We start from the raw sequence: 23,892 nt of genomic DNA, 5'->3' as shown, positions 1-23,892 counted from the left end.
GATGAATATCTTGAACTTCGTGTTACCATGTTTTGCAACCTCAAACTGCAGTTAGTAAGTTTATTTCTTTATGTTTTTTACATGTTCAAAGTTAAGTAGATGTATCTACTAATGTGCCAACAATATTTTGATTCTTGACATTCAAAATTCTATTAAATATTTTATGAGGTTAAAAAGTACAAAAATCTAATTTAGCTAAGCTTACAAATAAAAAAAGATGTGCATAAGTGTAGCAGAGATTATGATAGTATACACCACGTTTCTAGTTCTTTGTAATGTATGTGTTTTGTTTCTGTAATCTGGCTGCCACCTGTATCAGCTGGGGTGACTGATGTGCGCCATTATTGATGAGAGAAATAATACTCTCTCTTTCCTCACTGATGACTTCTTCCACAAAATGAGTTATTTTAAATCGGTTCACAATAGGCCTTCTACTGTCAGCCAACAGAAACGCAACATCACACAACGAGAAAAATGTGTAATGATTTAATTTTAATGCATGCTGCTTCAGATCACTGCCATTTCTTAAATTCCTGTCGTTCTTGATGTATATTGTCAGTTGTCATGTTTCTTTGATTACAATTGGCTCCTTATGCGAATAGATTTTTCAGGTCATGCTGTTCCTTTCACTAGGGTGGCTATTATCACAGAGAAATCTGCGGTTCAGGGGGATTTGTATTTTTTATTTAATATAAAAATATTTAGATTTCCCCCCCCCAACAGTTTCAAAAATTATTTAGAAAGAATTTCTGATAATGATTGAACTAAGAAAATAACAACAACAACAACAACAACAACAACAACAACAACAACAACAACAACAACAACAACAACAACAACACTAATAATAATAATAATAACGTCATCAACGTGTATTGTTATGCGTCCAGTGTTCACGGTCTTGCACATGATTGGCTAACGGCTTTGTCAGTCATTCTTGTAGCACCGCCCCCATCCCAGGGACTTCCGCTTCTGTGTCAAGCCGAGGCTCCACTGACATCCTGCACATCTCTCTGTTTTCTTCAAAACAACCAGCCAGGGCGCTCTGCAGAGGAAAGACGACGCTTTGATGCCATTTTGCGGTAATCTCTTTTGCTTTCCGTGTTGCGCACTTCGCCTTGCCCTCTCTGTTAAAACAAGGTTGCTAACTACGCTAGTTAGCCACCTATTTGTGTTAGCCCGCCCGCTAAATGTAATGCTAACTGTCAAAGCGCTCTCAGGTCCGCTGAGTGTCAGCAGGATCATTTATATCTCTTATACAGATTATAAAAACAACGAACTGTTCGTTTGATGAAATGGCTTGCGAGCCGATGAATTGGAGTCTGTGCAGTTTTGTCGGCGTACAGTTAATGGCAGCACATTCGGGATGGGTTGGAATGGAGAAGTGAAGTCCATGAAGATGCAACTCCCACAGCGAAGTGACACATTCACATTTCCACTTGATAATAAGTTGGAGTTTTCGTCACTTGCGCTTCGAATGCGGCCGAAAAGACGAATGACAAGTTCAAGTTACGCGACAAGTCGAAGGGAACACTCAGTTCCACACGCTGCATTGATTGCGGAGCTTATATCTTTCGCAGTGCGGGCTGGAGTCGCCCCCGATCTCCTCGAACTGCCACAGCAAACAGTGGGAATGTCCCCCTGCCTGTCTGACTCCCATCACATCCCCATCTGACTTCACAGGGGAGACTAAACCAAGCCCCGTCTTTAAGGGGCGGTTGTTTACCAGCTGTCACTGATACACATTCTGACGTCTGAATACTTTCAGTAGCTTTAGTCACTTTTCCATAATTGATATTGAAGTGTTGACACGTTGAGTAAAATATTTGATGATCTTGTGTCGATGCATCAGAAGTACCAGTTGGAAGACTATAGTTAACTAAAGTCATACGTTTTGTTTTCTGCATCAGATTCACTGAAACATATCCCCTATATCCAAACAGGAGATCTCACTTTAATGATACATTTTCTTGTTCAGTTATTATTCCCATTGTGTCTACAAGATTGCTGAGTTTATAGTTGCATAATGTCAAACACCAAGTCACTCTCCCTCTGGAGTTCTAGTTGTTGTCATTTTGTTATGCGTCTTCCTCCCTCAGGTGCTGTAATGACCTCCACGGTTAGTTGCTAAGTCGCTGTATTCCCTCTGAAAGGGCAACATTACTTGCTGCTTCCTCCCAGTAGAAAGGAAGCCTGAAGCAGTTTCATACCCATGAAATTGTGTTTGTTGGTTTTAGCAGTTGCCTTGTCAATTCTTCAAGATGTGGGTTTTTTTTTTTATGGCTGAAATAAAGGGAACAGGAAAATGATTTCGCAAAAAAAGGCAGGTTTCGACACCAGAGAGGAATATTGCAGCAGTTGCAATATAAACTCAAGTGCTCTTACTTTTGTAAGGGTACTTGCTCTAAAAGTTGGCAATTGAGAATTAAAATGTTTATTTTCAAGTTATCATTGGTTGAAAGGTAATGATTTGAAAAGGGCTTATTTGTAAAGTCATGTGTGAAAAGTGGATTATAATGATGATTGCTACCTTTTCCTGACTCGAGAACATCCACAGCTGATATTGGTGTATTCCATAGCGATGGTGTGGAGCCACAAGGCGACGTTTATGCCCGTCTTAGCAACCATCCAGGCAACAGAGAAACAATACTGTGTGTATCTATAATTTATGAAAGAACAAGGCAGCCTATCAGGAGACAGCCTTCGAAGCAGCTGCTGTATTGTTTCGTTTTGCTTCAGCTGGTTTGCGGTCACAGGGAGTGCATATCAGTCAGCAGAGACACAAGGGTAAAATACTGGTGCAACTGGTCAATGTAGCTTTGATGAGTAATTATACATTGATTTATCCTGTGTTTGACATTTTATATTGTCGGTACAATCAAAAATAGAATTGATTGCACTGTGATAATATCCAGTACAGCCCATTGATCATATGTCTCGGAGGAGATGAGAACAAGCAGCAGTTTATATCATGGACATGGACTCGGTCAGCTGGGCCACCAAAACCCAGTCAAACCAGATTTTCTCAGCTGATACAATCTTGTAACAACAATTGAGACAATCCTCAATCTTACCTGCTGAATAAGATAATAATAAAACAACTTGAAGAGTTTTCTTTCCCCCCCACAGAGTTTACTCTGAGCTTTAACAGTGGGAACACAGAAAAGACACTCTTTATATTTATCTAAAAAAAAATGACAGAAAATAGTCTGTGTGCGTACTTGAACCCCGCTTTATGTTCATACTGGGGCGAGCTGTACTTTATTTCTCGACCCTGTGATGGACTGGTGACCGTTGCAGGGTGCATTGTCAGCTGGGATAGTCACCAACACCCCATAATCTGGAGTTAGCTCAAGTACTACAGAGAATAGAGTAATGAAAAGTGTGTTATTCTTGAGTTATACTCCTTTAGAAGGACTTTTGAAACTTCAAGTCTCTTGCCTGTGGCTCCGATCCTTAAATGTGTGCGTGCTTTTTCTTATCGGTCAAGTTGAGTTCCTCTCCTTTATAAAATGGGCTGCTTTGGTATTTTCCACTGAAAAGCCCAAATATAAAGTGTATGTGTGTAAATGCAAGTGTATTTGCGAAGTGTTTGTCATGTACTAAATTGGCTGATGGCTTCACTCAAGGCCAAGTAACTGACACATGCTATCTAATGTTTTCTAGTCTTACTTCTTCTCTCACTAAGGGATTTGATCTGAGAAGAAAAATGACAGAATGGAGTCTGGTTTCTCTTTTCATATCATCCTTGCAGTGAGAACAAAAACAAACTGATGAGATGTTCACTTTTTCCTCCCGAGTTCAGTTTTTTTGCGTTGTCCTTGCGCATTTTCACTCTCATTGTTCCAGATGCACACGTGTGTCGTTTAAGCTGATGAAGTACAATGTATTGCTGTGCTATCTTTTTCTATTTCCATCCTGCTGAGGAGCCAGTATTGTGGCCAGCAGTGCAAGCCCTCTCCAACAGGCCGGGATAGATGATGCTGAAGTTAGCACTCACTTCGTCTAAATTCCTCCAGTCTGTACTTAATGAGGTTAGTCTTGTGATTGAAGTCGAGTGGATATAATTTCATACTCGCAGTCACAGTATAATAAAAAGTTGTTTGTGGGCCACATTTGACATTTCAACTCGCTCCTGGTCTTATGATGTGTATTTCTATGTCCCTGCCCTGGAGGCAGCGCTTGTGTCCTGTTACAGATGGTGTACGATACAGAACGTGTGAAGAAAGTGGCCAGAATTGACCGAAATATTGTTTTTGCATTGCTGTGTTACATCGTGAATCAGTTTGTCTGGCTATAAAATTAGCCTAATCTCAACCTGCTGCACTCTTTGCAACCGGGACAGTAAAGTGGAACAAAAGATGATCAGTGAGACAATTTTTCTGTTTACAGCTGGATGAACAAGCCGTCTCCAGTGTTGATGCTGAGGCACTTGAAGAACAAGACGTTTAGTTTTCCTACCAACTGCATCCACCGAGGGAACAATCCTTTGACAATCAGACCTCTGTAGCAGTTTTGTCCTCTCAAAGTCAACTCCTGATCGCTCTCTCTCTTTTTTTTTTTTTCTTTCTTCTCGACACAAATTAGTGCTCAGACAGCAGCCACTGTGAAATGCTGCTCTGTATTGAACTCGCGCTAACACAGTGACCCGTCTGTGCTGTGTGTTCCCACTCTTGCCTCTCAGGCTGTGTTCACAATTCACATCCTGAATCCTGCTTTCAGAAGGCCAGACGAAAGCCAAGCTCGCCTCAATTCCCCGGGCAACGACCGAAAGCCCCTTCTAGACTAGGTACAGACTAAAAAGATTGAAAGTGACATTATAGTAACCTGGAAACCCAGTTAATGTGTAGCACGCTGCGAATAACATGCGTGTACCAGAAAATAAGCAGCCCTAGGAACTAAGCTAAATCATTGTATAAATGATAAATAAATTGTTTTCCTATTCTCTTTTCCCTGCCTGAGGAACTGTTGGTTTTTGAGAAGAGTCGTGATGCTCCCTGCAAATAATTTCACGAGATATACAATGTAAATGACTTTTTGATTACTGCAATCAGCAGCAGATGTTATTTTGTGTGTTCATATCAAAGTGCCCAGCTGAAGTGATTATCAGCCTCTTTTCTTTAAAAAAAAAACCAAACTCTTTACACTACTTTATTTTTATTTTTGAAATATTTAACTCACGAATGTCCGTTACAAATTGTGTGTGCTTGGGGCATCCCAGATGAACGACAACAATCGTGTGAGAATTGAGGCAATATCTTTGGTCTTGGCTCTAAATGAATGGTCGTATGTTACATTGCGAGATAAAGCTTCAAAGACAACTGTTGTCATGGTCTTGTGATCAAAGACAACTCGTGATAAAATCCTGACGGTATCAGAAACGTCTTTCTCGCAGTGGAACTGCGAACTAATCAAGAGAAATCGTGAGCTTTGGTTTTATGGACAGCGGTTCTCTCACCTATACCGACAGCCAGACGAGCCCCGACAGCATTACAAGTATAGTTTATCTTCTATTCTATTGTTGATCCACGATACACCGGTTGCTCCAGTCTTGTGGCTTGTGTTTGAATGGTCAGTGATCTTTAGCAGGCTCACCTCGACACTAAAAGTGACAATTTAGAAAACACTGGATGCCTGTGATTTGTGAAAAGCCTGACATGTGACTGGGCCAGATTCTGTTTCGATGACAAACCAATGATTTACAGTGCACCACTGGCACCGCTGCCAACTTTTTCCAGGCAGATTGAATTGCATATAATACTCCCGTTCAGCCCAACATCGTTTTTGTTCTTGGCCATAATAAATGTTTGTACAGTTGCTCTCACAGTTTTCACTCTGTGTTTATTTTACTGTCTCTGGTGTGTGTTTTGTGAAATTAACTTGTGGTATGTGCTTCACAGTCTACAGAGGTGTGTCACCTACTGAGGTAGGTGTGTATCAAGAGGAAGACAGTGGTGTGTGTGTGTGTGTGTGTGTGTGTGTGTGTGTGTGTGTGTGTGTGTGTGTGTGTGTGTGTGTGTGTGTGTGTGTGTGTGTGTGTGTGTGTGTGTGTGTGTGTGTGTGTGTGTGTGTGTGTGTGTGTGTGTGTGTGTGTGTGTGTGTGTGCGCTGTGTTGTGTTAGTACAGGACTCGGTTTCACCCGAACAGCTCGAGTCGCTCCGTTTCATTCCCTTCGTCTTCGTCCCCGCTGCTTTGGATGTTTTATGTCATCCCTCGGCGGACAGACAGAGCAGGCCGGCGTCACCAGGCTGATAAAGGCACAGTGGTAGGTTCATATTAAAAGCTTTCAAAGATTGAAAAGAGAAGAGTTGTAGCAACGGAACGTTTGTCAAAAAGTGCAGTAGCCTACATGTCGACACAAAACATTTGAATGGCTCTTATTTATAGTGACTCTTTTTATGGTGTTGCTGCCTTACTTGAGTTTCTGGTCTTTCTTGTTAGAGACTGTGTCAGACATTGAGGATCAACTGTTATTGTGCTTTTTAATAAGCCCCTCAAAGAAGGTCAAAAGTTTAACGGAAATTATAGTTTTCGTCATTTACCTTTACTTAGTTTTTCTGGTAAAAACGTAGGTAACTGGTCCCTGCTGTGGTTTGCAAATGTTGAAATAGTTAACTTGTGTGCAGGAATGTGAAGGATTAAAGAAAACCTAAGCCATTAAAGTGCCAACAGCTTCAGTCTTCAAACCTTTATCTTTTCCCTTGACATGTTGCAAGCTTGTGTCTCTTTGCCTTTTGTATCTTGGAGGTTATTGGGAGTTGTTGTCCATGTATGGAGGAGTGTGATTGTGTGGTGTGTATGGTGCCATGTCTGTCATGGTTACGTAACGGCTCACAGGCGTCTCGAACAGACCGAGCGATATGATCTGAGTTTGTTTGAACCAATCAGAGCGCTCCCTCTCTGTGCTCTGTGTTCAAAGATATGTGTGGATCCAACTCATTTATTGGCACAGAAGTTGGATTTCCCAGGGGGGGGTTATTAAATGCACAAGATGAATAAAAGGACATCTAATTATTGATTTAATATTGCTGGTTCAGTAAAGAGCAGAGCATTTGATTGACACATAAAAGAGGAAACTGCTTTTATTATCATATAATGTTTTTCAGGCCTTCATCCGTGTCTTCTGCTGCGAGAAAGCTTTATAAGTTTCTAAATTCTTCATGAGGCCAGCTACAACTCGAGGAGTTAATTCATTCTCTGAAGTCTCACTTTACAATCTAAAATTATGTCTAATGTTCTGGATGTTGTCTATTTGCTCTCCTTTTGTGAAAAATTACTAACTACGATGTGACCTGGAAGTTAGAGTGAAGGTTGTCTCGATTGCACAGGATTAGTGATTTGTTGGCCACACAATACCTTCTGTTACTCAATACAAAATAAGAAATATCTCGTGGTTCCAAGGCTTGGTTTTGGGTCACGGTTGGAAGTAATTAGGATTCATTTGGATTTCTTACAGCCAGATAAACTGCGGGCTGGATACTGAGCTTTAAAAGCCATTAAATTGTACTTAACTAAGGTAGGTTAAATAGGGTAAATTCTTTCAGGATTAATATTTAATACGGTTAAAGAATTGTTCTTAGGAGGAATAGCTCATCTGACCTTTAGAGTTGAATAGACAAATTAACTGTAGCTTGTCGAGACCAGGTCAAACGACACCTTACAGACTTTGTGTTTTTATGGCAGAACTTTATCACTTTGTAATACGTCAATAATGAAGTTATACTAGGGCGTGTTCACATTCCTGTTTGATCCTGACCAGAGTTCTCTTCAGGGAATTATCATTTTGTTTGGGCCATGTGAAATCTCTCACCAACTTTGAACCGAATCTAACAAGTGATCTCTGGTCACCTTGAAATAGGTGTATAAAAACCTTGTAACATTTCTCACGGATGGGGAGAGAGGATGTGATGTCGTGGGCAATGCATTGTGGGTGGTAACTGTGAGAATCAGAAGAAGTAGATGCTTAAAGAAAATGTTGGAAAATGTCTCGTGGGCTGATGTGAAGTAGTGAGAAAGGTGCTAGTTGATATCTGGTCTGAAGACTGTAAATCGCTGTTGTTTGTGGCTACCCATTAGCCATGAGCTAATTAGCCTAGCTGCCACAGGCTAAGGGCGGGACTTCTGCTTTAGGTCTGGACCTAAAGTGGAAACCAGACCTAAAGCTCATTGATTAGTCTTCAGACCAATCAATGAGCCGTGTTTCTTCATTACTTCCTCTCTGGTCAGTGTCTGTTTTGGGTGACGACGCCCCCAAACGAGCAGTTGCTGTTGGCTGCAAGATCTATTTGTTGACTACACATGTTGCTGTTTAGATATTTGATGCATAGTGTTGTGAATAGCTTGAATGAGCTCTTCTGTATGGAAAAAAACTTTTTAATTTTTTTTTGTATTTTGTGTCAAATTGTAATTTTCTTTAGGGTTTGCCTGCTGGTTATTATATCAGAGTCATTGACAAGAAGAGTTCAAACTGTCACTCCATGTTAGAAAGGCTTCCGACCCCTGCTGAGGACAGAGGAAGTTCACCGCTAAAACACCTAAACATCCTGCACAAGTCAACCGTCTTGTTTCCTCACATCGATATTCAAAAAATGTACTTCAGCTTTCCCAGAGTGCTCTAGTTTATGTAGCCGTGAGGCCACAGGAAATGTCAGGCTGTGTTGTGTAGATGTCTTGGCTGGATGTGATCTGCTGATAAGAGCCCTAAAAAAGGATTCCCTTTGTTCTGTTTGTCTTTGAATCGGGTTACTACGAGTGCTTGGAGCATTTAAAATGTAGGTTGAAAGTTATGTTGTCATCGACAGCGCAAACAAAATTCTGCACCGGACTGGATTGAGCCAGCTGTCAGAATAATCGAACTTTAGCCAATCAATGGTTATGGGTACCTTATCGATTGTGAATGGGCCAAAGTTCATTTTTGTGCAGAAGGCGTTGCCGAACTGCAAACGATATAACCTGGCCACTGTGTAGAAAAACTGCAGTGTGAAAAAACAGGAAGGAAAGAAAGCATAGTTTTCCCCCAGGTCCGATTTTTTTACCTTAAGAATTGAAGTCAGATGTCACATTTGGGATTTGAATTGCCCTCCAGGTATGTGGAATTTTTATAATGCTGTTGATTCTTCAACATGACACCTCTTTCACTAAAATGGGGAATACTCCATTGTAGTGCTGGGTGATTTAGCCTAAAAAAAAACCCAACATGATTTTAAAAAGAAAAAGTTGTGTTTTGATTCAATTTTCTTTTTTCTCAATTAATTTAAAAATCACTGCAGACATCAGACGTACTGTCAAATTGCTGTGATTGTCCTCCGAGTTAAAATGCAAAGAAACATTCCCAAAGTAAATGAGGCACTGTCATTCAACAAATTCAAGCTTTAACCCAGGTTTAAGCAAAAGTGCAACAGCAACTACGGAAACCCACAGGGAATGGTAGAATGGAATGTGAAAAATGCCCCAAAAAACTTGAAAAAATCTTTTTTTAGCAACCAATTCAATTAAATCAATTTCTTTGCGCAGCACTACCCCATTCTATGTCCTTTTTGAGAAGGACATGTGGTCAACTTGAAAGACTTGCTCCTGAACACGAGATAAAGTGTGTGCAGCCTCTGTGTTTGATCAGTGCGTCACAGTTGGCAGCCATTAACTTTGTATTAATTACATTGATGGGACGTTTAGTTTTTTTTGTCTGAATGGCTTTCTTATTTAAGTCCAAGTTGATGTATAGCTATAAGGTCTGATGTATTGAATCTGGGCCACATCCTTAAAGCCTTTCCAATAAAATCCCCGAGGTTCACAGGCACAGATCAGCCTTTTGAAATCCCAGATGGAGTTGACTGGCGACCATATCGTTTGACTAAACACAGCCTGTCCTGAGAAAAACCCAACACAAGTGTACAATTATGAAAAATATTGATAAGCCATTAGTTTTGCTTAATATGGTGAAGCTGGCTTTTGATATATAATTTCTGCATACATAGTTGGCTATTATATCTATAGATTATTTGGCAATTAACAGAACAGGAAAGCTGTTTTTGGCTTGTGTGTAGTTAGTACATTGTCTTTTTTGTTGTTGTTAATGTCTTGTATAAGAACATTTGGTTCTTTTTCAGATATGTCAATAAAGCCTGTTTATTTTTTCACATTTGAAATCGTATTGAGTTCTCGTCCTGATGTTTACATCACAGTCTATGAGACAATTGTGTTATTGTGTGTTGGAGAGTTGATTCCTGCCGTATCTCGGTGTCTCGCCACCTAATGTGAGTCAACATATGTTGTGTTTGCCATGTTGCCTGTGTCACTGTACTGAAAATGCACCGTGTGAGTTGGATGAGTTTTTTGGTCTGCTTGAATCATTCTTGTAGGAAACAATGTTTGTTTCTGAAGACCGATGATATGTGCCACAAAGAAAGTATTGTGCCCCTGCGAACACTTTGCCACAGTGTAATCTGAATTACCAAACATTGAGCAAGCAAAAGAACAAGGCTAAGAACTCAACATGGCAGATTAATGAGCTCATCTGCCAGTGACGAAAGAAAAATGATGACTAGTTCAGATTCCCATGAACCATCTGGTTGTGCCAACGTGTAATATGTAAACAATTAAAATGAAGTTGATTTGCATTGCCTCATTTTTGCAGATCTTTCATTCATTGGCGTTTATTCAACTGGGTGAAGTGTCACATGTTATCACATGCAGCATCGGGGTCAGTTCAGTTGGTTTATTGCTGAATGTTCTCCTGGACAGAGCTGCAATGTAGATTTTTCTCGTGGCTATTTGTGAGCAATTTAATTGGTTCACGCTCTGAAGTTTTATGTGTTGAGCTGAATCCAGACTTTATGTGACAGTGGTTCTGAGATTATGTAATTACTGGACTGGAAATCTCTGTTTGCACTCATTGGTGCGTGATGGACAGTTCTGCTGCTTCTACAGACTAATCGCATTTCTCACTGATGATTTTGGTAATGTGGGCCAATCTTCAGCATCATGCACCATCTGAAATGTCACTACTGTGGCCAAATGGGATCAATCAAGCCTTTATCCATTGAGTTGAATCTGTGTGGCTAAACTCTCAGGGGTGAACCAAACAGAAAATCTTGGCAAGCCGAGCCACACTTTCCATTCAAATCATAAAATTGCACTTTAAATAGAGTTCAAGAGCGTAATTACTAAATTATTGACTGTTGACTGATGCACACATGTATTCCCTCGTGAGGATTCTTTCTTAGAAAGCAAATGAATAAGGTTTTTCGAGAGAAAAAAACTAGAAGATGAAGTACATTTACATTAATTTTATTTAATGAACTTTTCTGTTTGTTTTGTTTTCTTTCTCCAGGTCATTAATTTGCCGTGTTCCACAAAGCCAAAGAAAACCAACCCCAAAGTTACTTCTGCCATCAACTACCAGCCCGTGAACTCGGCAGCTGACTCCCTGTTATTGAGGCGTCCTGCTATTATTTTTTGTGTTCAAGCCACCGAGTCATTCAAAACAGAAATTACGGCTCGTGCTGTGGAGGTGACCCTTGAGGTGGACATTGATCTACGGGCTTCCCCTGCCAGAGGACCCCTGCGCAGAGACACTGAGGGGAACATGTGCTAGAAGTTGAACGTCTGTCCTAAACGACTGCTCAGCTTTGACTGTAGAAAATGAGCAATGAGGATGAGTTCTACGACGCCGTCACAGGTGAGTGATCCGTGTTGTCAGAAGCTTCTCACAGCTGATTGAACACACGATGCCTGGTGTCCACCTGGTGTTTGTCATGGCAAGATTCTTGTGAAATTTGTGTTTTCAAAGATCAGATGTTTATCATACGTTTCCTTGGGGATTTTGATTCCTACGGCTAGAAGAGGCTGTTAGTCTTAATTGGTAGATCTGTGTTGTCTCTGTCAAAGCATAATACCTTTTAGTGTAATCCAACACTGCCTCTTTCTGATGATTAGTTCAATAATTCAGTGGTTGGCTGACTGGGAGGAATGATCGGTCATGTCAACAAACCGCTGGGTTTGTATTTGTTTATGTCTATATTGATGTTTGTTTTACGAATCACTATATTGATTGAACCATTTTAGATTCACTCTTGCATTATAATTGGGGTATTTACTTTTTCTTTTCACCCAAATGAGTAGAGAGGAAATGATTCTTTAAACAAGCTCGTACCGCTCTTCATTAAAGAATTAAATGCATTAATCCACCCTGCAGAGTTGACACCACAATTAACTGTAAGTGGTCCTGAGACTCAACACGCATGAGATGCCAGACATAGGGATTTGACACAATAAGCCATTTCCAAACCGAACTGGCTGCCTGCCATTCTTACCCCCCACTGAGCGTGTGTAGGGTGAGTGTGAATGTATTTTCCCAGCATGGGGGGGTAGTAGGGCCAGACATCTCATCTTCCTTCTTGGGTTGGTCTCTGATCAGCAACTGTATGAACATTCAAATGCCGATCACATTGTCCAACACCATTATAATGCACATCAGTCAGTAGAAACACGGATGTCAAACGGAGCTGCATCACAGAGTCAGATCAGTTTAAAACACTTACTCGGTTTTGGTGTGAGAGTGGCATTCAAGGGTTGCAGATGAGTATTGTCACCAGATTCCTTCATTGTTTTGATTGACTGGACTGTCGAGACATTAAACAACTATACCAGAAGTCTCTGAAGTTCTGGTTGGGCTGAGTGGCTCTAGATGTCAAGATTTATGTTGTTTACTTTAGCATTGGCCTTTAAAAGTCTTTTAGGTTGACAAGCAGGGTGTTGTTCTCTGTCGGTACTTACCAGTGTCTTCGTCTTGTTCCTGCAATGTCATGTTGTGGGATATTACCAAGTGCCTTTGTTGACATCCAGTCTTTGTGAGGTTGCTATTATTAAGCCTTTGGAAGTTGCCGTTTCCATGAAGATATAAATAAAATATGAACGTGTCTGATGATTATGATCGTCTTACTAATCTGAGGCAGATGCAAACCAGGGCTCCTGAATTAATCAGTAGCAGGTGTACAGGGTCATCCTCTTTCAGTATCCACCCTGGCCTATATCAATTATTTTTCTTCTGTTAGGTCCTTCAAAATTCAGTTTTAAGGATGTTGACAAAAAAAGTATTCTGAGTTTTAAAGTGTCAGAGGTTGTTCAACTACACGTAAAGCAAATGTTAACTTGACTGATTTGACATGTGCATAATATACCGCTGACAGAACACCGTCTGCTGCATCAGTATGCTTGCTGAATGACTAAGTATTCTCTGCCTTTTTAAAGGCTCCACCTCGAGCTCCACCCTGCAGCTCCGCGTTTTACCGACCTTTCAGTTGTCAGTCATTAGCTGTTGTGGACTGTGAATTAAATTAGAAATTGCCTGTCAAGTTCAAACTAGAATACCTTGAGGCAAAGCGGTATGCAAATCTCTTGCATCATCTGTGAAGGCCTATTGCTTCACAAGACAACCATGTCGCGCATTTATTCCTTTTTTCGTTCGTGACTACTCTGAACACTAGCGTGGTCTGATCGTTTGCTCCGCGCCACACTTTCAACCATGTGACGTCGTGTTGCTTCCTCCCGCAGGCCTGGATTCGGACGATGACGAGGGCGTGTCTGAAGCCAGCTTCAAGGATGCACAAGTGTTCAGTAGCAGCCGACAGAAGAACAATGGATCCGTACTACAAGAGAACGGCGTCAAGAAACACAGGTACGACCACATTCCTGCTCCACATTCCACCCACACTTTGTGTTTGTTGCTGCATTATATCTCGCTTAGACAACAAGGACAATATGGTCACAAACCACTCAAATAGGCTCCAGAAATTGAAAAATGGGCAGAAAATCACACATCTTCAAATGGAAAAAACATGAAAAGTCTGTAACATATTTCCTGTGAATGCTGCTGAGTAAACAGAATTGTTTTAATTATTTTTTTTTAACCCAGCTCATTGTGAATATATGGAATACAAACCAACAAAAGGTTAAAAGAATAGGGACCAGCACTGTGCACCTCGTTCATTCATGTGGGAAGACATGAATTAACTTGTATATTTACCAATGACTCAGCCATGCTAAAAATTGGAAATCGATTGGGTTTGAACCGCAAATAACTGTTAGTTTTAAATGAGTTCTAAGTAAGTTCTTAGACCTGGAAGTAAAATTGACATATTTTTAATATTGCTTCCAGATAGAACTGACTGTTTTTGAAGTACAAGTATTGGTTTGCTTTCGACTGAGTACAAATCTACCAAATTAAAATGTTTTCCCCGTAATTGCCAGAGTGACATGGCCTTTTTTTTTTTTTATTGGTGCTTCTCTGTCGTTGGAACTATTTTTTGTTTACATGTTCTTTTTTTGTGTTTACTCACAAATGCATCAGACCACTTATTCCATTAATCTAAACCCTTTTTATTTTCAGGACATCTCTACCTGCACCCATGTTTTCCCGAAACACAATCAGTGTCTGGAGTATCCTGAAGAAGTGTATCGGACAAGTAAGGACACCCTGGTATTTTTCCTGCGCGGCTCCATTGTGCAGATTTTCCGCACATGGACTGAATGAAGGTGGAAGCTGCAGTCTGAATGACTCGGATGCTCTCATGGACAACAAAATCTGCTTTGACTCTTCACAGGAACTGTCCAAGATCACCATGCCCATCGTCTTTAACGAGCCTCTGAGTTTCCTGCAGAGAATCACAGAATACATGGAACACACATACCTCATCAACAGAGCCTGCTCACTATCCGACTCCACAGAGCGCATGCAGGTCAGGCACACACTATAACACACCCGCACACAGTCATATCATCGACATGCAGTTTGATCAGTTATCCTCTTCAAGTCAACACTGCAAAACCAGGTCTGTGATTACCTGAAGGATGTTTTAATTAGTCACGTGTTTCTACTGTTACATCAGTCAACACTTCAGCAGCTCTCGAAGTTATGTCAGATAACTAATAAACTTAAATTTTATGGCATATAGAAACTCCAGCAGTTTCAGTGTCCTTCACCGTCAGTCACACAGCCATGTGCATGCTCACAGTCCAATGGCAACTGCTGCCATGCAACATACTCGCACATGAAGAGATCAATACACGAGCTTGAAAACCGGCTGAACCAACGGAACCACAGCTGCCTCAAGTTACTGATCAGATCCTGTTCGATTCTCTCTATATACAATATAAATAAAACAAAACGTGTATCAATAAATCTAAACTGTGACTGACAAGGAATCGTATTTGTCAGTCTGTTCAAACACACGAATGTCATCAGCAAAAGTCAAGGTGATAAAATGATGAGACCGTGTGACAAATTGGGGTGGGGGCAGAAATGTTTCCCAGGTGTTGGTAAATAAACACATGCTGACTCAGTCTGTGATGGTTTGTCCGCAGGCGGTAGCGGCTTTCGCTGTCTCAGCAGTTGCATCGCAATGGGAGAGAACTGGAAAACCCTTCAACCCTTTGCTGGGGGAGACCTATGAACTCACCAGGTATCGATTCATACAGCCGTTTCCACATGGCTTTGAGGGGCATTCGAGCAGTTGCGTGCGTCAATACCATCTTGTATTCAGAGGACTTTTAAAAAGCTATAGAAACATCACTTTTATTTTGTAAACGTGCACCCTTGCTAAGATCGAGTGTTTGATATGAGCATACAGCACATCAAGGGCCAACATTAACCAAGCTGCTTATTTCTTCTCTCTCTCTCCATGTGCGTTCTACAGAGAGGAGCAGGGTTTCCGGCTGGTGTCGGAGCAGGTTTCCCATCATCCACCGGTCAGTGCCTTCCACGCAGAGAGCTTGGTCGGGGACTTTGTTTTCCACGGGTCCATCTACCCTAAACTCAAGTTCTGGGGCAAAAGTGTTGAGGCAGAACCTAAAGGGACCATCACACTAGAGCTACTCAAGTGAGTCAAGTTTGTTTTAAGCGATTCCAAATCTTTTCTCCATTTTCTTTCTGTACATTTCATCCGTTCTTCTCCTCTCCTCCAGGCACAACGAGACGTACACTTGGACGAACCCTACGTGCTGCGTGCACAATATTATTTTGGGAAAGCTTTGGATAGAGCAGTATGGCACCGTGGAAATCCTCAACCACAGGTTAGTGAGCAATGCAATCAAAACAGTCATGACTCTTTAGTTTTGAGCATATGTGGTACAACTTAATTCAACTCCAAAAATATGTATTTTAATCATTAATAAAACAGTTTAATAGGATTGACTTTCATTCTAGAGGCTTTTTGGTCTTGACAAAAGTTGCATAATGTCAGAATGAATCTCGCTGTTGAAAGTTCTTTATTCATGTCTCCCTAAATAACAAAATATCACTTTTAACTCATTCTGGTGCAAGAAACTGAACCATATTGAAATAGAGCACAGTGAAGCTGCTGCACTTGGCTGTTTTGCATTCCTACTGAGCGCCTTCTCTTTTCTCTGTCGTAGTGTTTACTCTGATTCATTCAACTACTGCTTGTTTGCTGTCTGTGTGGCCTCTCAGGCAAGCGGCCCCTCTTGTAACCTTTGTTTATCCACGGAAGCTCCGCAGAGCTCATGTTCTCCTCAACCGATCTGCGTCACATTCACATCGTGGCACAGATTTTAGCAGCTGTGAAGGCGGCGTATACAGTTTGCTCTTAAAATTTGGCTTAAAAATATAACTGAACATTCAACTTGAAAATGGGGAAAAAAATAGAAGTAAAATGAATTACACAAAGGTTGTGCAAATCTGGAAAAGCCTCATTTCATTCACAATAGAACATCAGCACACATTTAAACATCTGTGATGCTCAAAATGTTTCGGTCTAATAATAATATGAATGATAAACTAGGAAGGTGTCATTTGGAGACTTCATGTTTGACTAATGTATGAAACATCGGCTCATTTTGAACAACGCTGCTCCAAGAATGTGAGACAAGATCATGTTCACTAGTGAATAGTTTCTCTTCTTCGGTGTCTATAAACACCTGAGGAGCGAGGAGAGCCTCAGGCCCAGCACGCAAGGAGACGCTAACCACTTCTGCCCTTGTTTTTCCCCCTCGGGCAGCACTGGAGACAAATGTGTGTTAAACTTCAAGCCGTGTGGGATGTTTGGCAAAGAGCTGCACACAGTGGAGGGATACATCCAAGACAAGAGGTGAGGCCTTAGCTTCAGATTGTGACGTCATGGATAATACAAGTCATCTTCCTTTTATTTATCACTTTTCCAGTCCGACACTTGTTTTTCTTCCTTATGCATCGTCCTTTCTTTTTATTGATTTGCCTTCGATTTGTCTTTTTTAACTTCTCTTTCCATCTGTTTTCTTCCTGTCTGTTGCTTTTTCTCTAGTAAAAAGAAACTCTGCGTCATCTACGGAAAATGGACGGAGTGCATGTGGAGTGTGGATCCTCAGGTCTACGAGAGCCAAAAGAAGCTTGAAAAGAAGGGAGACGGCAAGAAGAATAAAAATGTGAGCAATATGGATGAATTTCTGTGTTGAAGTCCTTCATTTTGAATCTTGAAAATCGAGATTTGAAGACAGCCTCGTGTTACTTCTTAGCACTCACATTTCAGTATCATTTGTTTTCCTTCTGCCTGATTTCCTGCTGGTGTCCACAGCACTCTGTGGTTTCATGCAGGTAAACTCGCAGGCTTTTCATTCTACACATTTACTGCATTGATCTGAATATAACACATTATCTCCTGGGGATAAATGGTATCATGCTATTCTTGAACCGCTAATATTTAGCTTGTGGTGAGTTCTGCAGAAACAAGATGCTTGATTCAATCTGCAGACATCAAACATCAGATGTGCTCAGTGATGTTACCGGGGTCAGGACGAGGCAGCTCCAGCTGCTGCATATTGTCGTAAACAAGCTTTAAAACCTCAAATGCTTTGGATGAGATTGAACAACAACGTTGGGCAAGACACATTTATTTCTATAGCACTATTCAGACACAAGGCGATTCATAATGCTTTCCAAGAAAAGAAAGGAAATGCATTACAAAAAAGGCAGATTAGTGCTAATGTATGTTTACACAAAGAAAATAAAAATATTTCACATTTCACAAGCATAAGGGACAGTGGAAAGGGAAAACTGCAGGACCAGCTCATGAGAGCAAAGAGGGCTTGAGTAAAACCAGCAACGCATGAGATAACACTGAAAAATGCAGGCAGTATATATATATATATATATATATATATATATATATATATATCTCAATGTAACCAGAAAGCATCTGAAAAGCCTGTTTGTTTACTGGTATTTCAAAAAAGTTGTTACATCTTGATAAAAGCAAGAGTTGGTCTACCAATCAAAGGTACTCTTATATTCAGACCAATACAGTATTTGTCGTGAAGTGCCATAGCTGTGAAATTCTTTTAAAATAAAATGATTTGATAATGTGACAGATGATAGATGCAGGTAGTGAAGTTGGCTGCGATGTTTTCCTTGTGCCGGCAGTTAAAGTCATTGATATTTTCTCTTCCAGGAGGAGGTCGCTAGAGCGGAGAACGACGACGCAGACGACATGCCTGACATCCAGGAGACGGTGTCCGTCGTGCCGGGAAGCATGCTGCTGTGGAGGATAGACCCGAGGCCGGCACACTCTTCAACGGTCTGAGAACAAACATCACATGCTCGCGGAAACTGCCTTCACTCACATGTTCAAATCGCACAACTATAACACAAGTTTGTCCTTCATCGGCTTGATTTTAATTTCATAAGTTGGATCTATTCATGGTGAACATGCTTTCCTTATTCACACCTTCTTACACGCACACACCGTTATTAACCCTCCTCTTCCCTTTTCAGATGTACAACTTCACTAATTTTGCGATGTCCCTGAACGAGCTGGAGCCCGGCATGGAGGCGGTCATCGCCCCCACAGACTGTCGCTTCAGGCCCGACATCAAAGCCATGGAGAATGGCAACATGGGTAATTTGATTTAGAAGACTTTATCGTCGTTCAATGCGTCTGTGCCTAAAACATCCAGTGACTTGTTTACCAGCAGAGCTTTAGGGTTTAAGGCTACTTTCAGTGTGTGGCAACCGATAACGTGATCGCTTGGGGGAATTTTAAATCTGAATAAAACTCATAATATAAAAGAAATATTTACAACCATAATTCAGAGAGAATGCTGCACAGCTGATGGCACACCGTGTTCTGGATTTAATCCCGGTACAATTGAAGATCAGGCCAAAGTGAGACAATCCTGCCACCTGCTGGAGGGCTGTGGTGTTTTGTGTGATATTGAATTGATTCGTTAGAAATCAAACTGGGATTCTGAAGTTTGGTGAATGGTGGGGAAAGGTGGTGTGTCCAAGCGTCCTGACTTTCTTTTTGTACATGTGCAGACGAGGCCAGCCGAGAGAAGGAGCGACTGGAGGAGAAACAGAGAGCTGCAAGAAAGGAGCGAGCCAAGAGCAGTCATGAGTGGTCCACCAGGTACGAAACACACTGTCATATTGAGCCATCTGAGCCAAGACTTCACGTCAATCTAGTCACAGGACAAACATATTTAAATATGAGGTTGTCCAGCTACAAACAAACCCTGGTTGAGCCGGCTTTCTTTGTAGTTTTATTCAAATGAACAGTCATTAACAAGTTCTTGCCATAGGTTTCCACTAGTGTTTTTTATTAGTAATATTTATGTTAAATAAAGCCACAATCGGCACCTCTTTCACTTCACCTAACAGATTTTTTTTTTAAATGGATGGAGATTGTGTGTTCTCCAATTCCCTAACCTTGCACAGGTGGCAGAAATGAGCCTTAAAGAGAAGTGAATAAAGAAAGTACATGAGCTGTGGGGTAAATACAATCACGTACATGAGATGCTAATCATTCGGAGTGATCTCCCACCTTTAGAAAAGTATTTATTTAGCCATACTGGTCTAGTTTTCTCTCAATCAGATCTGGAGTCTGGATATAAAGAATGAAACTGGAGCATTCTCAGAAAGCCCTAGAAGTTGTTGATTAGCAGCTTCTTGAAAAAGTCTAGACTCTGGAGTGTCTGATGAAAAGTTTCTTTCCTTTGTTTCTTTTCTTTCCTTCATTACTCAAACAATAGAAAGTGTTGTTCATGACTAAAATATTTCCTGTTCAATTTGTGTAAAAGCATCGTAAATCTCCTTCTGGCCAATTTCTCACATTAATAAGACATTTTATACATATGATAATTAAATACATTTAAAAAAAAAAAAAGGGAGAGAATCAATAGGTCTGATTAAGGTGAAATTTTGAAAAAGTTGTGCAAGAAAGAAAATGTAAATCATTTAAAACAAATGCGTTGGTCTTTCAGGTGGTTTCAGATGGGCACCAACCCGTACACTGGCTCCCAGGATTGGATCTACTCTGGCGGCTACTTCAACAGGAACTACCGCAACCTGCCCGACATCTACTGAGAGCCTTCCTCATCCTCCTCGTCTGTAACCTGCGATGATCTGCCTGTCACGACCTCAAGAAATACGACAAGAGCCCACCTTCGCTACCACATTCATCATTCCGACTGACACCGCCGCTGCAGATCGGACAGACCTGGCGAGCGACGAGAGGTCGAAGGTTTCTGTTCTCACCTGGAGAAGGACGTACACTCATCGTGTTCCTCATGAAGACCAGCAAACCTCCTCCATCTCTCTGCCCGATCACCCTTTTAGAGCACAAAAGCCATTTGATCCACAATCAGCTCACATTAAACAAACTCAAAAGTCTTAATGTTCAACATCTTTACAATCCAGACTGCGAGGAGCTGCTGGCCGAGCCTTCGGGTCCCAACGTTTAAAAAAAAAAACTGTCCCAAATGAATGAAAATCAGCACGAACTCAGTAACTATGAGGACGGACTTCTGGACGGACACCCAGTCACCGGGGAAATCAGGGATGTGAATGCTCCTTTGACTGACGTCGGATCTCCTGGAACTTTCTTTTTTTCTTTTTTGGTGTAAAAACTCGAAACACTCAAAATGAATATAGGCAACATATTATCTCTAAGGAACATATATGTACGTATCTATGTATGTCGGTGAAATCAGTCAAGACAAATCTAATGAAAGCTTGAGCTCACTACTGTTTCATATCCTTATAACATTAAGCTCCTGTCGTCCAGCCTCGTGTACCCATGGAGGCTAACCCAGCTGCAAAGAAATGGTTGTTTTCTCGACAGCGGCGGTGAATGTGCAGCTGGTGAGGCGCCAGAAATAAACTAATGCTAATGAAAGAGAGCGCAGCTCTTAGCACACAGGAGCTGTGGGACGTTCAGCTGAAAGAACAAGTCCATGGCTTCACAGCAGCAAATAGGAGGAGGCGAATGCGTTTGCGCATTAGTCGCCCGTACATATGTTTTGGTTTTGGTTTTCCCGATCTCAATAAGATGAATTAAAGAGGACAAAAACTCTCCTCAGCTTGCTGCTCACCTCACCACGGACAGGTTGATCATTTGAGCCAGCTCCCTTCACTTGAATTAGCTTAAGGTTTTTCAGAGTGTGGGGCGGGCCTCCAGCAGGGGGCGCTTCAGAGCTTTAAAAAAAAAGGGGGCTCATACCTTGAAAACCTCTGCTTTAGATGATATTTAAATGTTAGTCAGGCACAACCTTTTAGTTTTAGATGAAATCATTTAGTTAATTGTCATTCCAGTCATTGAATAGATTCTTGTGAAGAAACACCTGAAGCCATGAACGCAGGTGAAACTGTAAGAATTGCTCATCTTCAGACGAAATGAGCTCCAGCATCAGTCCACATTTATTTAGGTTTTTGCTGCAAGAGTGTGACATTAAATGATTTATGTAAAAGTTTTAAAGGAACAAAACTCAAACGGCAATTTAATACAAATGAAAGCATCACTTCATCTGTGTGCTTTTTATTTCTCATCTACATTCCAGTTGAGCCGATTCCCACTCGGTTATAGGAGTCATGTGATCTGTGGTGCATCATCAGTGGCAGGAAACAGTTTTGTTGTATTTCGTGTCAAGTTTTTTTAAACATTCCACTTCTCAAATAGTCAGACTTGTTTCGGCTTTGTCATAGGCCGCTTTGCTCTCCCATCGAAGACTTCGGTGGGAGAGCACCCTTCTCTCCCTTCCATTGAACTTTAATTTAACAATATGCAGACTTTCTGTGGGCCTTCTTCAAAACACCACAGTAAATACGATTCTCCAACACTCGTCCTGCATCAGAAAGACGATTTCTTTTTCCACACGTTCGTAGATACACACACCCATACCCACATTTCTCACTTTTTATTCTATCGCAGCATCTAATGTGGGGATGTAAAACACTGATTTTCATTCCATGTCCCCCACGTGAACAATGTTTCAGGGTTCACTATGGGAACTTAATGACAAACACACACACACCATCAGCCCTGGAGATGAAATTCTTTCTTTCATTCAGTTCATTTCAATCCATTCCAGACAGTGTAAACGGTTATTCTGTCACATAATACATTGTGGGGACCCAGATAACACACACATTCTGTTGCAGGATGACATGTTGGAACTTGATGATCCTCTCGCTTGCCTTTTTTTAGTTCATTCAAGATGATTTTAAACCAATGAGAAACTCTTTGTCCCTGCAGCCAGCCACGTGATCACACCCTCCATTGTTCAGAATGTCTCCCGGTGATGCTCAGTGCCTGAATGATTTGTTAGTTTAGGTGGTTTTGTTCATTTTTATTTATATTTGAGGTTTTATGAGAAGCTCTGTTGTCTTTTTACTTGATTGCTTGATTTTTATTTTCATTTACGTGTGTAGCTGAAATGACCTAATTTTCCTATTTCTACCTTTACCTTTCTACGTTTATTTGAGAAGCAGACGTTCTGATTGGGGGCTTGAGGTGAACCTCATTCACCAGCTCTTTCCACTTCAAGAACAGATCAGATGTTGAATTATTCCCATTCGCTGCTTCAGTTTGCCCATAAAATCCAGAATGTGCGTCTTCAAACACTACTCGAGCTTGTGTTGTCACAGGAGGCTGAAATCCAATATTGGTCTGAAGCTGTGAAAGGAAGAACAGCCTGTTGTTTCTACCTGGGAGCTGGTGGAATGGTTCAGTAGCGTTTTGGGAAAAAAACTTGGTGCTGATTCCGGCTCTGCAGCTCGAACAGCTCGTGCTCCGTATCTCAACTACTTCCTGGTGTTTATGATGCGTTCACCATCGGTTCTATCTATGAAACAACTATTACATTGGTTCCTCTGACTGTAAAATGTGGCTGATGTTAAAAAAATGTGTTGCACAGAAGTAATCACAACAGCATATTATTTTGTGCAATTGATTTATTTTTATAGTATTTAAAGTGTTTTTTTGTTTTTGTTTTTGGTGAGAACATTGTACCAGACATTTTATTTTGAGGTGTTTGACTGTAAGGGGTCCCATTCATACGCTGGACTGTTTTGCGAGTTGAATGAATGAATGTGAGGAAAAGGTCTACTAATAAAATCCTAATTTCAGTTTGGATCCCGTCTCTGTTTTAAAAGTTGAAATAATACCTGATGCTGGAGTGACAACATTATCTTCTGATGTTCATTTTCAAGTGTTAAGTACAAAGCGATAGATTCTCTTGAATCAGTGCTGTTCAGTGTTCAGGGGAGGCCCGCATGGGATTGGGGCTGAGAAACACAAAGAGGGAAATGATTTCTGAAAGTACAGAGCCTTGGACAACACACAGTGTTGGTTTTTAGTCTTTTTTCTTTTTTCTTTTTATGAGGCGTGTTAACAATGAGGAAACTACAGAATCACGCCAGCTTGACGAGGAAAATCGGTGTCGCTGATAAGAACTTCCTTTGAGTCGGAGCTCTGTTTTGAAACTTGATGTAAAAAGGATGTGTGCATGGTTGAGAGCATTGCACCATTTCAGCTAGAAAAAAGTGACAAATTAGTGCAATTCTTGACGTGGTTAAAGTGCATAATTCATATTTGTGAAATCGCAGGCTGAATCATGTTTTTTTAAGGA

The 23,892-nt window shown here is 41.0% G+C and overlaps 1 protein-coding gene across 2 annotated transcripts; it reads left to right on the top strand.

Annotated features, from left to right (window-relative positions):
• The first annotated feature begins 957 nt into the window (after positions 1-957).
• LOC308130049 (oxysterol-binding protein-related protein 2-like) lies at positions 958-23,359 on the top strand. 2 transcript variants are annotated; one of them, XM_080496227.1, is made up of 14 exons: positions 958-1,082; positions 11,330-11,677; positions 13,552-13,675; positions 14,387-14,462; positions 14,601-14,735; positions 15,361-15,458; positions 15,693-15,875; positions 15,961-16,068; positions 17,013-17,102; positions 17,295-17,415; positions 18,438-18,563; positions 18,761-18,884; positions 19,304-19,394; positions 20,248-23,359. In XM_080496227.1, exons 2-14 carry the CDS (start codon positions 11,641-11,643, stop codon positions 20,348-20,350), a joined length of 1,416 nt encoding a protein of 471 aa, XP_080352353.1. In that variant the 5' UTR covers positions 958-1,082; positions 11,330-11,640; the 3' UTR covers positions 20,351-23,359. The 2 variants fall into 2 exon arrangements, with proteins under 2 accessions (XP_080352353.1, XP_080352354.1); XM_080496228.1 differs by lacking the exon at positions 958-1,082 and adding an exon at positions 6,129-6,265.
• Positions 23,360-23,892: the final 533 nt, after the last annotated feature.

Source organism: Blennius ocellaris (assembly GCF_963422515.1).
Source record: "Blennius ocellaris genome assembly, chromosome: 5".
Classification (NCBI taxonomy): domain Eukaryota; kingdom Metazoa; phylum Chordata; class Actinopteri; order Blenniiformes; family Blenniidae; genus Blennius; species Blennius ocellaris.
Note: the sequence above shows the minus strand (reverse complement) of the source record. Positions and strands in the feature narration are given on the sequence as shown.

Excerpts from the sequence above, each read along its gene's own strand:
- LOC308130049 (XM_080496227.1), top strand. The coding sequence starts at position 11,641 with ATGAGCAATGAGGATGAGTTCTACGACGCCGTCACAG. Across the intron at positions 14,463-14,600 it reads TGAAGAAGTGTATCGGACAA|GAACTGTCCAAGATCACCAT; the intron begins GTAAGGACACCC and ends GACTCTTCACAG. Across the intron at positions 15,876-15,960 it reads ATCACACTAGAGCTACTCAA|GCACAACGAGACGTACACTT; the intron begins GTGAGTCAAGTT and ends CCTCTCCTCCAG.